At 35.0% G+C, this 14,036-nt stretch overlaps 2 protein-coding genes across 3 annotated transcripts; one reads left to right on the forward strand and one right to left on the reverse strand.

The window, feature by feature from the left end:
* Positions 1-275: 275 nt before the first annotated feature.
* Positions 276-2,842, reverse strand: LOC120261792 (poly [ADP-ribose] polymerase tankyrase-like). Of its 2 annotated transcripts, none has more exons than XM_039269790.1 (6): positions 2,609-2,842; positions 1,344-1,435; positions 1,127-1,205; positions 963-1,027; positions 778-873; positions 276-676 (listed from the first exon to the last, which is right to left on the reverse strand). In XM_039269790.1, exons 1-6 carry the CDS (start codon positions 2,787-2,789, stop codon positions 608-610), a joined length of 582 nt encoding a protein of 193 aa, XP_039125724.1. In that variant the 5' UTR covers positions 2,790-2,842; the 3' UTR covers positions 276-607. The 2 variants fall into 2 exon arrangements, with proteins under 2 accessions (XP_039125724.1, XP_039125715.1); XM_039269781.1 differs by having other exon boundaries at positions 963-1,057; positions 2,609-2,839.
* Positions 2,843-5,898: 3,056 nt separating this feature from the next.
* LOC120257691 lies at positions 5,899-9,040 on the forward strand. The gene is made up of 2 exons (XM_039265110.1): positions 5,899-6,025; positions 8,703-9,040. Exons 1-2 carry the CDS (start codon positions 5,899-5,901, stop codon positions 9,038-9,040), a joined length of 465 nt encoding a protein of 154 aa, XP_039121044.1.
* The last annotated feature ends 4,996 nt before the right edge of the window (positions 9,041-14,036 follow it).

Below are 14,036 nucleotides of genomic sequence, written 5' to 3' on the forward strand. Positions count from 1 at the left end.
AAAAATAAAAAGGGTAAAACGAGTAAATTTACCCATCATAACCCTCATTCCCCTCCCACTCCTCTCATTTTTGAGATTGAGAGGCATGGGGAAGAGTTCCCATGCCTCTCTCACTCCTTACCCATGCCTCTCTCACTCCCATTACTCCACATCCAAACAAGGATTTCCTCACTATAAGCAATGATTCCCATTGCTTTCCTTCAAACCAAACACCCCCTAAAAACTTTATAACTGTACAGGACACAAGAAAATATTTGAGAAAGAAAATGAAAATATCATAAAATACATATATAATTTTTTTAGCTGGAGAAAATTTAAACCTTACATTGAGGTCCCGGTTTTAAAAACTGAACATAAACCTGAACCCTAGACCCTACACAGAAAGAAAATCAAAATGGACGAGCTGCATTTGCAGCAAAAGTAACAAGACTCATGGGGACTAGTTCATAACTCGGCATTTCTTGTGCAACATAATCATATGCTAAATTCTATAAAAGAACAAAAAAGTCTATAAGTTGCACAAAAGTCTGCTTCAAAAACAGTGTTTTTTAAGAACAAAATGCAGCTCATAAACAATGATGAGCAAACAGGAGAAACTTCACATAAATTACCCATCGTTAGCAGATTCAAGAAATCTTCTAGCTTCTGTTCCTGGATCAGCAAGTTCAGCAGGGATCTGTCAAGATAAAAGAAATGGCAACCTATTACTCTGATGCTTTCAGGAGTTAATAATATGAGTAGTATAAACAGGAAAAGTTTTTAAAATAACCACTCAACCTTTCCGTAGATGTTGGTCTTCTTCGGAGAAGCACCGGTGGCAAGCAATAACTGGATAACATTTAAATGTTCACCTCTGGCAGCATGATGAAGAGGCTGGGATGCAAACAAAGGAGAATACTTCAATTAGGGTTCGAAAAAGTCAAGATAATGAACATGGATATGTTTGCACAAAGCAGGCTTACAGTATCTCCTTCAGCATCAACCGTATTAAGCATGCGGTTTATCGAGTCTGGGTTACCAACCGCATCTAATATAAGTTGAACAATTTCAGTGAAGCCTGCAGAAAACATCTAAGTTGACCAGGATTTTATTTTTCAATTCAGAATATCTTGCGATCTTTTCATACCTCCTGCGCTAGCGTCATGCAAAGGGATGGCCCCCTCCTCATCTCTGATCTCTAAGTTAGCTCCCCGTTGGAGCAGAAGCTGAAGAGATTTTGAATGAATAATTCACATGAAAATGAAAAATTAATGGAATTTTAGACAAACAACAACAACAAAATGAAAAATAAATGGCAATAACTGAAAAAAATATAAAGAGGCAGGGAAAGTTTTGCTGCTGACCTGTACACAAGGAAGATGGCCGTAAAGACAGGATAAGTGCAAAAGTGCGTCTCCATCTTCAACCGGATCATCAATGCTACCACTATGACCATCTGAACATTGCCGAACAAAATTTGTTTAAAAGAATTTCAAGTAAAAGATATTCAATGCTGATGATGAACTGCCTTCTCCTAAGATAGTTAACTCTACAAAGAATTTGCAGGATCTCAGATGGTGACTACTAAATTTAACACCTACAATGAAATATTTCAAGAAAGAAAGAAAGAAGATAAGTAATGGATAACTAACACATTGTAAAGAAACCAAACCAAATCCTCTTTTGTTAAAATGTTTTGAAATATGAAACATACACCTTGCATGCATTTGAGTTAAGGTTCTTGTGTAACACAGCAAAACTACGGTAGTTATTTAATCTCTCAAGCCTTCATTTAGAATATTCAGATGATATCATAGAGCTGATGATTTCATTAATAAAAAACGCCTGCATTTACATTGTTACAATGTAATAAATATATAAAGACATCAGTCTCAGAATAATGCAAGAAAGATAACATGCTTTTAAACTTTAGTGAGACTTTGTGAGATCTCAAAAACAGTAAATCATATTAACAATGTCTATAATTCAGTTCATGATCCATTACATTCAACACCATCATACATTAAATGCAAGAAAATAGACTAAAATGGCAGCTTAGAAGTTCATCTACAAGCCTATCCGGTACTCCTTTCATGTTTGCAATTAAGCTTTCGTTATCAACCATATCAAACCCTTAATAGTTGAAACAGATAACTCCAAGCAAAGGATAAGGAGAAAAAAATAAGATGGGCATCCTTCTTAAGCCCTCCCACTAAACAACCAAAATAAGCACATCAAAACCTTAAAGATTAAAGCTTTTGTAGATTAAAACTCCAAGAGAAGCACAAAAAGGTGAACTGAAATAGACATTCTTCTTATGACTTCCAGTCAGTAATCTACACAACCACCTCAAAACCTCCAAAATTGAATTTTTTATTTTTATTTTATTTTATTTTATTTTGTTTTATTTGAAACTCCAAGAGAAGCACCAAAAATCCAAAGAACGAAACGTGGTAGATATTCTTCATAAGAATTACAAGCAATTAAAACCTTAAAGATCGAAGTTTTGGTAGGTTAAAACTCCAACCTTAGCACACGCAATAAATCAAATCCTTAATAAGCATTCACAGAGGAAGATCAAAACCCGAAAAGGATTGAAATAGAGGTTTTTAGAGATGAAAGTGAGTACCAATAGCAAGACGGAGGGCTTCGACGTCGCCGCGGTGGGCGGCGTCAGCGAGGGCGCGGAGGTGTGGCGGTGAGTCACGGTCAAGGTCGGGCAACACATCGCCGTCGTCTTCGAAGAACTCCGCCACCTCATCACCGTCGTCATCGCCGTCCACGCCGATGGGGCGTCTGGGAACCGCCATTGTTGGCCGCCTTCCCTTCGATCCTAAAATGGAGAGAAGCGAAGGAAAAGTGGTTTTTGAGAGGTCTAGGGCATTCTTCAAAATAAAATTTTAAAATAATTGGGGAAAAAATAAAATTTGAATTACTTATAAGTCCCTAGACATTTTCTAATTGACAAAATAGTATTTTGAAGTTTTGGAATATTTTTTAAAGTCCATTTGTGAGGCTTCCTCCCTCATGAACCACATTCCTTTATTTGTTAATTTTTTGGTTGGGAAAAACAATTTCAAAACGCCAAGCATACCTCACCTCATCTCCTATATCTATTTTTCTTTAATTGTTCTTCTTTCATAGAGGAGTTTTTTTTTTTTTGTTCCTCCCAAATTTATAAATGAGTAATAATATTTTTAGCGAATAGATTTTCCGAATAGACTTTTCGAATAACATAGATGTCAAATTGGTATCCATGTCAGTATGCACGTCATTCTTTCTTTATCTCTTCTTTTAAAAAAAATAAATTCTTTTTATTATTTAAATCCTAAATTTAACTCTCATAAAAGATAAACTTATAAATGATATATCGAAAACTCCCTCTCTAAACCCTAAACTGGAAATCACAAACCCCCGTTAGGGTTTAGAGTTTAAGTTTTTAGATTTTTCAGGTATAGATTTTGTAGTATTTGGGCTTAAGATTTTAGATATAGTTTTATAAATTTTTTAAAAATTTTAAGAATTTAAGGATTTTTAAAGTTTAAATTTAAAGTTTGTATAAAAAAAAATAATAACATGGATGAGGATGTGGATGACAAGTTGGCATCCGCGTCATTCGGAAAACCTATTCAGTAAATATATTTGGTAAAAATAACATTTCTCTTTTCAAATTATCTAACATTTTTTCATTTATTTTTCTTACTTTCATAAGTAGGAGAAAAGGAGGAGGACTAGTAGTGTTTTTAACTTCATTATAGAAAGTGGAAGGTTTAACCCCCTTCCGAAACGTAATTGAGAATTTGATAGGAGAAAAAGAAGAAACTTTATAGGGACTAATGTCATCTATAAAACGCAAGTGCATGTATTGATCGAGTATCATAGGGTGCAAAAAAAGCAGGGTTATCAATCCATTAGAAACTGGAGAGTATCAGTACTAATTCCCAAGCCGTCAATTAACCTAGATGAAATTATGGGTGTTAAGCTTAAAATAGAAACTAAGAACTGAAACATAAGTAAATAGTAGGAAATCAAGTATGTAAGAAGAGTGTTCGGCCATAGACTTCCCCTAAGGTTTGGTTGAGTCCCTGATACGGTTGTACAATATTTTACAATACAGTTGAACCGGAGAATTCCTAAATCATATTGTCCACTTTCTCAAGGGTAATAATAACTAGTCCCATATAGTGTTGATACAGATTACCCTATAACTTCATTACACTCACTGAACTCTATCTTAGAGATGACACAGATTCAATGAGTAGCCAATCTTTTTTCTCAAAACCATTAACCCTAATCCCATACAAAGTGAGATCAGAATCTCTTCGTAATACTCGCTATCTACGATTGCATTACAATTGGAATACTAAGCCAACTTGCTCGGAAGAATCACAGGAAAAGAAATCTCAATCTTGAAGTGCCCTATTTCTAGGCAGACTCGTGACTCTCTTAAATCATGGTATGCCTATATTAGGTGGATCTTTTGATTTGTCACACAAGTACGTTATTCATGAACTCTCAGCTTTTCCTACAATTGAGTCAAGACAATTAATAATGCACAATCGAATTCAAGATCAACATATTACAAAAGATCAATAAAAAAAAGCTCCAAAGTCTACAACCAATGTCAATAAAAAGTAAACCTTAGGTTCTATCCATGCCCAAACACCAGGAAGTTTAGTTCTCCATTAGAGGAGAACAATCATATAATTCAATCAATGTGGAGAAAGTAAATGAAAACATTAAAACTCCCTCCACCCTTTGCTGCCTCGGAGTGTTAGTGAATCTTCCACAAACACAGCTGAGAATTCACCTTGACGGTTCCAATGATGTCCCAGACCATGGATGAAGCACTCCAAGTCATTGGATTGCTAAAGGAAGGCTTGAGATCCTTTCTACTCTCCTTTCTTTGCTTGGCCGGTAAAAGTCTTCCTAAAAACTATCAATGCAATCTTTTATACCTAACCCTTTACAAGTAAGATCATTACAACGCCTGCAGTGCAACTTATCAAAGACAGATGATTAGGATTCTAAACTCTTATTTCTTTGACATCCGAGTTACCTCTTTGTGATCGGTGGGCACAAAATTAGTTCACAAGAGTCATTAATTGGCATGTTTATGTTGAAAACAGGGAAAATAGCCTATGTATATAGACGTGGCTGTTTTCAACCGAAACCGTGGAATCAAACCCAAAATGCCGAATCAGAACTGGAAAAACCGCAATTGTCCAAAAATTGGAACCTTAACCTTCATACAAGGTTTGGCTCCGATTTCAGAATTTGAAAACCGTGGAAAAGGCAGTTCAAACCAGTGGTTCAACCGAAGGTTCAGCCGCTGATTCCAGTTAAATCAAAATATTATATATATTATATAAAAAAATGTCATGATACATGATATCTGATTAGGTTTGACCATTTGAGTCGTTTGAAAGTTAATAACTAAATTGATTAGGTCTAATTGTCTGATCTGAACACTTGAACCATTTGATTAGAACCATTAGGCTTGATTAGGTTTTTATTTTGTTCTTTCTTTTAGCCTCTCAAATTTGAAAACCCTAAATCTACCTCCGGGCAACGAAAAATCGGGGGACCTGCGGGAGATGGTGGAGCCATGGAGGAGATGGGAAGGAAGAGGAGGAGAAGCGGTGGACATTCATCGCTCTCCATCAAGACCTCGAGACAGTGATGGATCCTCCTCGACAGCGACGCCAGAGCGGAGAAGGAACCATCGGGAAAAGGAATACCGCGGCGACGGAGAAGTAGGAGGGGGAGGAAGGAGACGTGAGCAGAGGAGGGGGAGGGATTGGTGGGTGGAGAGGAAGTGATAGAGGAGAAAGAGAAGGGAACAAGGCATCACGGTGGACTGAAAGGGGAGTGCCGCCTACTTGTCTCAGCGGAAAAGATGCCCAAGATGCATTTACCATGAGCTTGGGATCGAGCTCTAGCTATGCGATTGGATGGTCGGCTTCTCGAGATCGTACTGCTGATACCAGCAGGGGTGGTAACTCCCTGCTACTCCCCATCACCATCTGGAGGATCTCAAGATCTGGTAATCCATCTAATCTAAACATCAATTACAATACTAGCTAATATAATCCATTCTAATTCTCCTGATGGCCTGCCGGTGAATCCCATCAAACTTGTAGTTTTTTCTTCACTTTGTGTTCATTGAAAAAGCGATTATCTTGCTTCCCATTAAGCTTAATTTTTTTTATTTTTTTATTAAACTTGTATGATGTGCAAGTTGAAAGAGCTAAGAAGGCGTCGGCAATGATCTTGTTTTTTTTTGTTTGTAATTATAACTCCATGACTATATATGTAACTCAGTGTTTAGTGAATGAGAATCAGAAACTTGCCAATGGTCTAGAACAATTTTGGACCATTGGCAACTTGGCAGTTGGCACAATTGGCCATTTGGCCAATTGACTAATCTGCCAAAGCAGCCAAACAAAACAACGGTCATATTACATACAATTGTATTTAATTAATTTATTTATTTATTTTTATAATTCACATCTTCCTCTAAATCTCCAATTCCTTGGTTATAAATACCTCACTTCACTATCCAATTTCCTCACACCAAATTTCTCTCAATTGAAAATTACTCTCAAGTTTCAAACTCTAATTCTCTCTAGCACTCATAATTCAAACAAAAAAAAAAATGGCAAGCTCCGGAAGTGGTTTTGGTGACAGTCATGAGATAGAACATCCAACCCAAGAAAGTGAAAGTTATTTACCACCGACACCATCATCCCAACCGGAAGGGGAGGCAAGTGGGAGAGATTCAAATTCTGACATCTTCAAAATTCATTTCGAAAAGATAGTGAAAGGAGATCGCAAGTTAGATGTTTCTTGTAATTATTGCAATAAAATTTACAAATATTCGAAAGGAGGTGGCTATGGGACTTTAATCAAACATTTGCAAGCAAAGCATCCACTTAAGGTCGGATTGAGTAGAGGACAATCTGAAATGACCGGGTTTGCCTCTCCTTCTAACTCTACTCAATTATTTCATTAAAAAGAAATGTAGAACTGGATTAACTTCAATGGTTACTATTTATCAATTATCTTTTAGCTTTGGTGAAAAATTGGGTTTTAATAATTTTTGTCAAAATTATGTAAATCCTAGTTTTAAAAAAAATCCTTGAAATACTTTAAAAAGACATCTTTTAAAATTATATAAAAAATGTAAAAGTGAAATAATACAATATTTCAAAAGGTATAATCACCAAAATAGTTCCTGCACTTTTCTCTCTCTTCCCTTTTAGTCCCTCTACTCAGAAATGCTCCCGACTAGTCCCTTTTACTTTTTAAAAATGTGCCCATTATTAGAAATGCTCCCAACTAGTCCTCTCATTTTTAAAAATGCACCCACTTAGTCCCTCTAATTGGGCAATTTTCAAAAAGTAGAGGGACTAGTTGGGAGCATTTACTAATGGGCACATTTTCACAAGTAGAGGGACTAGTCGAGCATTTCCGAGTAAAAGAGACCAAAAGGGAAGAGAGAGAAAAGTAGAGGGACCAATTAGGGTATTATACCCTATTTCAAAAACTATAATTTTTCATGTTTCTTTTTGTAGTGACATTTGGAGTGATCATTAGTGTGAACATTCTTATATGGGTTTAACTTGTCATTGGATTGATGAAAATAACGTTTTACAAAAATGATTACTTGCATATAGATGTTTTGATGATAGACATACCACTGAAAAATATTTGTAAAAATGATTTTTGGATATTTTTGCAAGAATATCAATTGATTAATAGAGTTTTTATTTTATTTTTTTGATAATGCATCATCTAATACAGCCTCCATTTTTTAGTTAAAAAGAACTTGTCAACCGAATTTTGGTGGAATTTTTTTTCATATACATTGTGCATGCCATATTTTAAATTTATGTGTACAAGATACTTTGGCTAATGAGCTCAATCAACATATATCTTCAATAAGAGAAGTAATTTTATATATTTGGGTGCATCCACAAGTTATGAAAGAATGGGCAAAAGTTTTGTAAACAAAATGGAATGAAACCAAAACGTTTTTCAAAAGATGTTTCTACTCGTTGGAATTCCATGGATTAAATTACTTGATCAATCTTATGAGTATAGAAATTATTGTGTTCTTTTGCATCTATTTATATTAAACATCATACACTTTTGCCAACCCAATGGGAAATATGTTCTACTATTTTAGATATTTTTTGTGTTTTTAATGATGGCACTCATACATTAAGAAGTGTATACGAACCAACTTCTCATCAATTTTTAATTGAAGCCATAAATATTAGTGGGCTTTAATGAAAGGACTCAAACATCCTCCTATTTATGATGTAATTTATGGCATGAGAGAAAAATGGTTGAGTTGTTATAAAACTATTCCCAATTTTTATCTTACTACTATGATTTTTAATCCTAGATGTAAATTTGAAGGTTTAGTAGAGATGTTGAACACTTATTATTTTGATTTGTTGGGGTTTAATGATGAAGATGTTGATGTAATGTTACTAGTTAGTAGAATTAGAACTTTGTGTAATGAGTTATGTGAGACATTTTCTTCACCTTCTACTCATGATTAAGAAGCAAAGCCTCCACTACCTCCATCCTCCTTGAAATTCACAAAATTGGGTAACAAAAGTTTAGAAAGGAGGAAGAGGCCTAGAACATCCGGCACATATTGGGAGCTTGAGTTTATCTAACAATAGTTTTTGAGTTTGGTGATGATACAGATCCAAATTTTTCAATTTTTGAACGGTGGAGTAGACACAAAGAGACTTTTCCTACTTTAGCCAAGATTGCTAAACAACTCCTTGCAGTTCCTGCCTCAACTGTCGTAGTTGAACAAACATTTAGTAATGGAGGCAACATTTTAGATGAAAGACGATCAAGATTAGGTCCAAAATCATTGGAAGCGCAAACTTGCCTCGATGATTGGGAAAGAGCTAGACTACAAAGTCAAAAAGACCTTATACACTCATCATCATCAGACGAGTGGGTAAATGATGGTTATGGTACAACAACGGCGGCTTCTAGTTCCAACTCCTCCGATGATGATGCAAGCAATTAGGCATTACGGAAATATGGGAAATGTATATAATAAAAATAAAAGAACTACGTGGGCTTTGATTCTCTAAGAGAATATGTAGGCAACTTAATATAATTAAGTTCAAGCCCTTTATTTTTTTAATTTTTTCTCCTATTGTACTTATATTGCAAAATATTGTTTTGAATTATTAATACTTTTACTTTTAAATAAAATATTGTATTAAATTAATTATTGTATTTTTTTCATTTTAATTTGAAATATTAGATTATTTACTTTAACAAAAAAAAAAGACCGAACTGTATGAACAGTCAAACTAGAACCGTTGAACCGAACCTCCAGAACCGGAACCGGAACCAAACCAGAACCGAACCACCAAGAACTTGCCTAGGTGGTACGATTCTGGTTCAAGATTTCTTTGAACCAGAATCGGCTGTTCTTGAACCGTGGCCATGTTTATCAGCATATGCCAGACGGTTTGCTTTGATGGTGAAGTAGTCACTAATGTAGAGATGAACACTTTTATCCATTTGCATTATAGTTGCATGAGCATGGTTGCATGAGTTGCCATAAACTTGCCAATTATGACATGAGCAAGTTTGCATCGGTAAATTTATTGAATTGTTGTTTTCATTGACCACCTCAAACCGATCCCCATCGAGATCGCCAACTCAAGGCTCCTTCTTTTGGTAACAATTTCCTCAATTTTCCTTATTTATATTAAGACATAGACCTTATTGGTGGGAATGCTTGTGGTGGTTGCACAAGCAGAAAAAATTTCTAATAAGCGAGAACAACTACTAGTAAAGAAAAACATAACAAAACCCAGGAAGAAGCCATGTATTTTAATGAGAAAATGTTATATTAAATAGAAACATGTCCTTTTATTGGAAACTAGATAAAGTAAGTGGATAGGATACAAAACTTCTCTAGTTGACAAACATGGACACTTACCTTATCAAGCCCACCATGTTCTCCACAAGTAAATAGCTAGCTTCCTTGATCCAAGCATTCAATTACTCTGCAACATTGGAATACATCTCGCCCCATATCTCCCTTTAAAAAAGATAGACCAATGGGAGATATCAAAACACAGAAATAGGCAATGATGTGAGCCTACTGATACGGCTAGCAGGTCATTCACTACATCGTCATATTCCTTACCATGCACGTATATGCAATTCTAACTAATGGCGACCAACACTATTCCTTCAATGCATTACTAAGTCTAGTATTTCCTTTCATAAAATTTGCCTCTAACTATTGCAAGTAATATGTATAAGGAAAGAAGAGAAAACTTTTACAATGGTGTTGACAAGCCCCTTGGACGTGTTTGACATGAATGTAATAATTTTCTCATAATCATCATTCCCATACAATGCATCACTGAGTGTGGATGGAAACCATGTCCAGTTGGCATCTGCATTCAATGTTAAAGACGGCGAATGGTACATGGAATAAATGCGTTGTTTTTTATCATTACTTGTCGCATCTGAGTAAAAGTGCCCCGTGATTTCCGAGCAAGTGAGTCCTATCAAGTAACAACAATGGCTTACATTCCCTTTTGAAGCCCAAGACACAGAGCATAGAAGGAAAAAATACGCCTAAACCACTCACCATCTTTGTCGACAATCGCAATGCTACACAAATCCATCTTGCTTATGTACTAAAGCAACAAATTATAGCTAGCCACCTCACTTCCATGGAGAATAACCTGAGCAACCTATTTCCCTAACCAAGCATGTTTATATGGCGCGATCGACTCCATTCTCACGCAATATGTCCCGCTAAATATCAACAACCATGTACAGGGGGCAGTCCTTTAGTTTTTGAATCACACGTATACTAACCTATTTTTCAAAGGCTTTTGGGTGCGATGTGTACCAATATTACCACTGCATATGTGTGACGGTTACATTGTCTTGATTCTAAATGCCTTTTTATTACATTCTCTCGATAAGTGAATATACCACTAGTAGCCAACTGTTGCAAATTGCACAGTCACCCTCTGCTTATCATTTTTTTATGAAGGTAAAGTTAAAATTCCATTTGATAGCAAAATTGGTTAATTCATCCTTGAAGTGTTAAATATCCAGAAACCATTGACCGACATTCATTGGCAAACTTTTAGAATGCTTTGAGGAATTACGAAGGCCTAGGACCTTGGTAGATCCTTATTGAGATGGAAAAAAACATGCTTTCCTTAATTGAATTCGTGATGGTGTATCACAAGTGAATATAGACCAAATAAAAACCAAGTAGCAAAAATGATTAGAGTCATAAAGAGATGAACTATAAGAAAGAAAACTTGTCATTGTAAATGAAAAAGATTATAGATTAAATAGAAAAAGTTAACCGTTAAAATGGAAAGTTCAATAGTTAAAGCGGAAGGGTTACTTGTTAAACAAAAAAAGCACTTAATAAACGGAAATCTATTATTTTAAGCAAAACCAACATCTACTGAATGGAAATTTAGAAATACATCAAATTTCTAAAAAATGTCATCTCTAGAGTATATGAAAGCAACAAAATGATATCTACAACAAGAACAAGGAGTTTAAAAGGAATGGCCACCATCCTTTTCAATCAGATTAATGATGAGGTCGATGGTAGCGCTATTGAACATATGGTATATGAGACACATAAGCTATAAGTTCACTCGGAATCAATAGGACAAACAATTCTGTGTGCATCTCGTGTGATGACACATCACCCTTATGTTGAAAAACTTCAAAGACCCATCGCTAACATATCTCAGCTCGCACTTACCTTCTAGAAGTTAGCACGGTAAACTACAAGGCTCGTCCCTCCCCCTTATATCTTACGACTGTACGAAAAGTTCAATTAAAACCTATAGCCAGAGTGTCTTATATTGACACTAGTGAAAACTACACAGGATAGGAAAAGTTTTTTGCAAAAATGACACAAGAACTCACAGTCAAGATGGATGACAGTGGAAGGAAATCACAACAAATGAAAGGAAGTGGAGACAAATTTATCCTAGACAGATGGAAACAGGAACATAAAGGAATTAAGGAAGAAAAAGGTCAAAATGAAGTTCTCTCTTCCAAGAGTAAGTAAAAATTAAAGACAAAAAAGTGAAAAGATGGCAAAAAGCTATGGAAATGATGGGTATTAGTACAATATTTAAAAAAAAAGGATGTGACTAGGCTGGTTTTTTCTTACCAAACATAGGCTCAAAATTAGAAATACAAGGGAAGATAATTGATGGAGGAAGGATCAAGGTCTAAAAAAATAAACACATCAAAAAAGGAGGGATTGTTGAGGATATTTATTTGTCAAAGGGAGTGTCTGGAAAGTTTAAAAACTTCCAGGGTCTTATTATTAATTTTTTTCTTATGTAGACTTGTTCCATATATATATATATATATTTTAAATTGCTACAGATTAAATTGTTACATAATTTATTCTTTTTATTGATTAGGTTATTCCCTACAGTGCTTACGCAATTACCCTCAGGGTTTTATGGGATATCGATCTACTTAGGGGCCTATTTGGTTCATGGAATGGTAATGGTAATGGTAATAGTTAATAGGTAATGGTAATGTAATGGTAATATGAATGAAAAAGTGTTTGGTTGATAAATATTGGAAATGAGAAAAGTGGAATAGGAAATTATAATAAAATGACTATAATGCCCTTTAATATATAAAAATAAGTAGATATGTTTCCATTTAAATAACATTTAAATAGCATTATAGTTTGATAAGTATTTGTAATATATCTAATTTTTACTTATTATAATTGAATATTTAAATAAAATAATTTACTTTACGTCATAGTTGTTATTCTTGAAATCAATTTATTATTGTACGTAAATATTTAAAATTAATGCTTCATTTTAACTAAAGATACAATTTAATTATTACAATAAATTTTCACATTAAATTGCTTCCAATTGTTGCGATATGAATTATTAATATAATTAAATATTTTATATTTGACAAATAGAATGGATATCATTCTCAATATGATCCTGGGTTGGACTTTGGTATCAATAGGCTTTCACAATGTCAACCTTTTCTCAATTACTAACATACATTTGTGACTGAGGAAAAATAATCACATGATCTAACAATAACAATGGAGAATGGTAAGTCAAATTGCCATAATAACAAATCACAACCATAGTTGCAACCTAAACATAGTACAAGACCCATAATACCAAAAACCCTCACAAAGTACTCATAATACAACTTCATTACAAAAAGTATCAATACTCCATCACAAAGTCTGAATTTAACAAACTCAACTAGAGAGGCAAGCTCCATATAAAGTAAATCGTACCAAAGTCCATAGTCCATAACCACCGACCAAGTGGTCTATTGGTAGCCCCCATTAGAACCTTTCACAAGTGATGAGAGTTCGAATCATGCGTGAGGGCACATTTCAAAGAGTGTGAGTAGTGATTATGTGAGGGTAGTCTCAACGCCCATGTGTGCGCGGACCCCACCCTCACTTGTTCTGCCGAGGCTTATGCACACCTCTGTCTTTCTTAGCGGCCTAGCCGCTCATCTCGGTAAGAAAAAAGTCCATAGTCCATAAACGTGCATTCAAAATATAGCTTCTGTCACGCTATAGTCCCAAAATATTTCAAGTTCATTTTCATCCTTTCACAAAAATTGTATCAAAACTAGTGCTTTGTCCTCTGATAAACTAACAATGTTGAGAATTGCTTCATTTAGTAATTTTTTCTTTTCTTCAACCTCTTTCTTCTTTTCTTCAACTTGTCTACAAGATTCTTCCATTAGAGCAACAATCTTGACATTTGGAACAACACAATCTGCTACCGTCTTAAGTCCAGGACCAATCACTTCCACAAAGTGTGCTATTTTTTTAGAAATTACCTTGAGAGCTGGGTCCTTGGCAATACCTTTCTTTTTTTGTCGCTTAGGTGTTGTTGAGGCATTATTAACTAAAGTCATGGATGATGAAATGTTCACAAGTTCTTGCATAGAAACAAAAAATAATAATCATCGCTTGGAAATTAAGATGGGCC

Source organism: Dioscorea cayenensis, chromosome 1 (genome assembly GCF_009730915.1).
Source record: "Dioscorea cayenensis subsp. rotundata cultivar TDr96_F1 chromosome 1, TDr96_F1_v2_PseudoChromosome.rev07_lg8_w22 25.fasta, whole genome shotgun sequence".
Taxonomy (NCBI): Eukaryota; Viridiplantae; Streptophyta; class Magnoliopsida; order Dioscoreales; family Dioscoreaceae; genus Dioscorea; species Dioscorea cayenensis.

Coding starts and splice junctions, on each gene's coding strand:
- LOC120257691 (XM_039265110.1), top strand. CDS start 5,899: ATGAGCTTGGGATCGAGCTCTAGCTATGCGATTGGATGGTCGGCTTCT. Junction 6,026..8,702: donor CTGGAGGATCTCAAGATCTG/GTAATCCATCTA, acceptor GTGATGATACAG/ATCCAAATTTTTCAATTTTT.
- LOC120261792 (XM_039269781.1), bottom strand. CDS start 2,789: ATGGCGGTTCCCAGACGCCCCATCGGCGTGGACGGCGATGACGACGGT. Junction 1,436..2,608: donor AGCCCTCCGTCTTGCTATTG/GTACTCACTTTC, acceptor GGCAATGTTCAG/ATGGTCATAGTGGTAGCATT. Junction 1,206..1,343: donor GCCATCTTCCTTGTGTACAG/GTCAGCAGCAAA, acceptor AAATCTCTTCAG/CTTCTGCTCCAACGGGGAGC.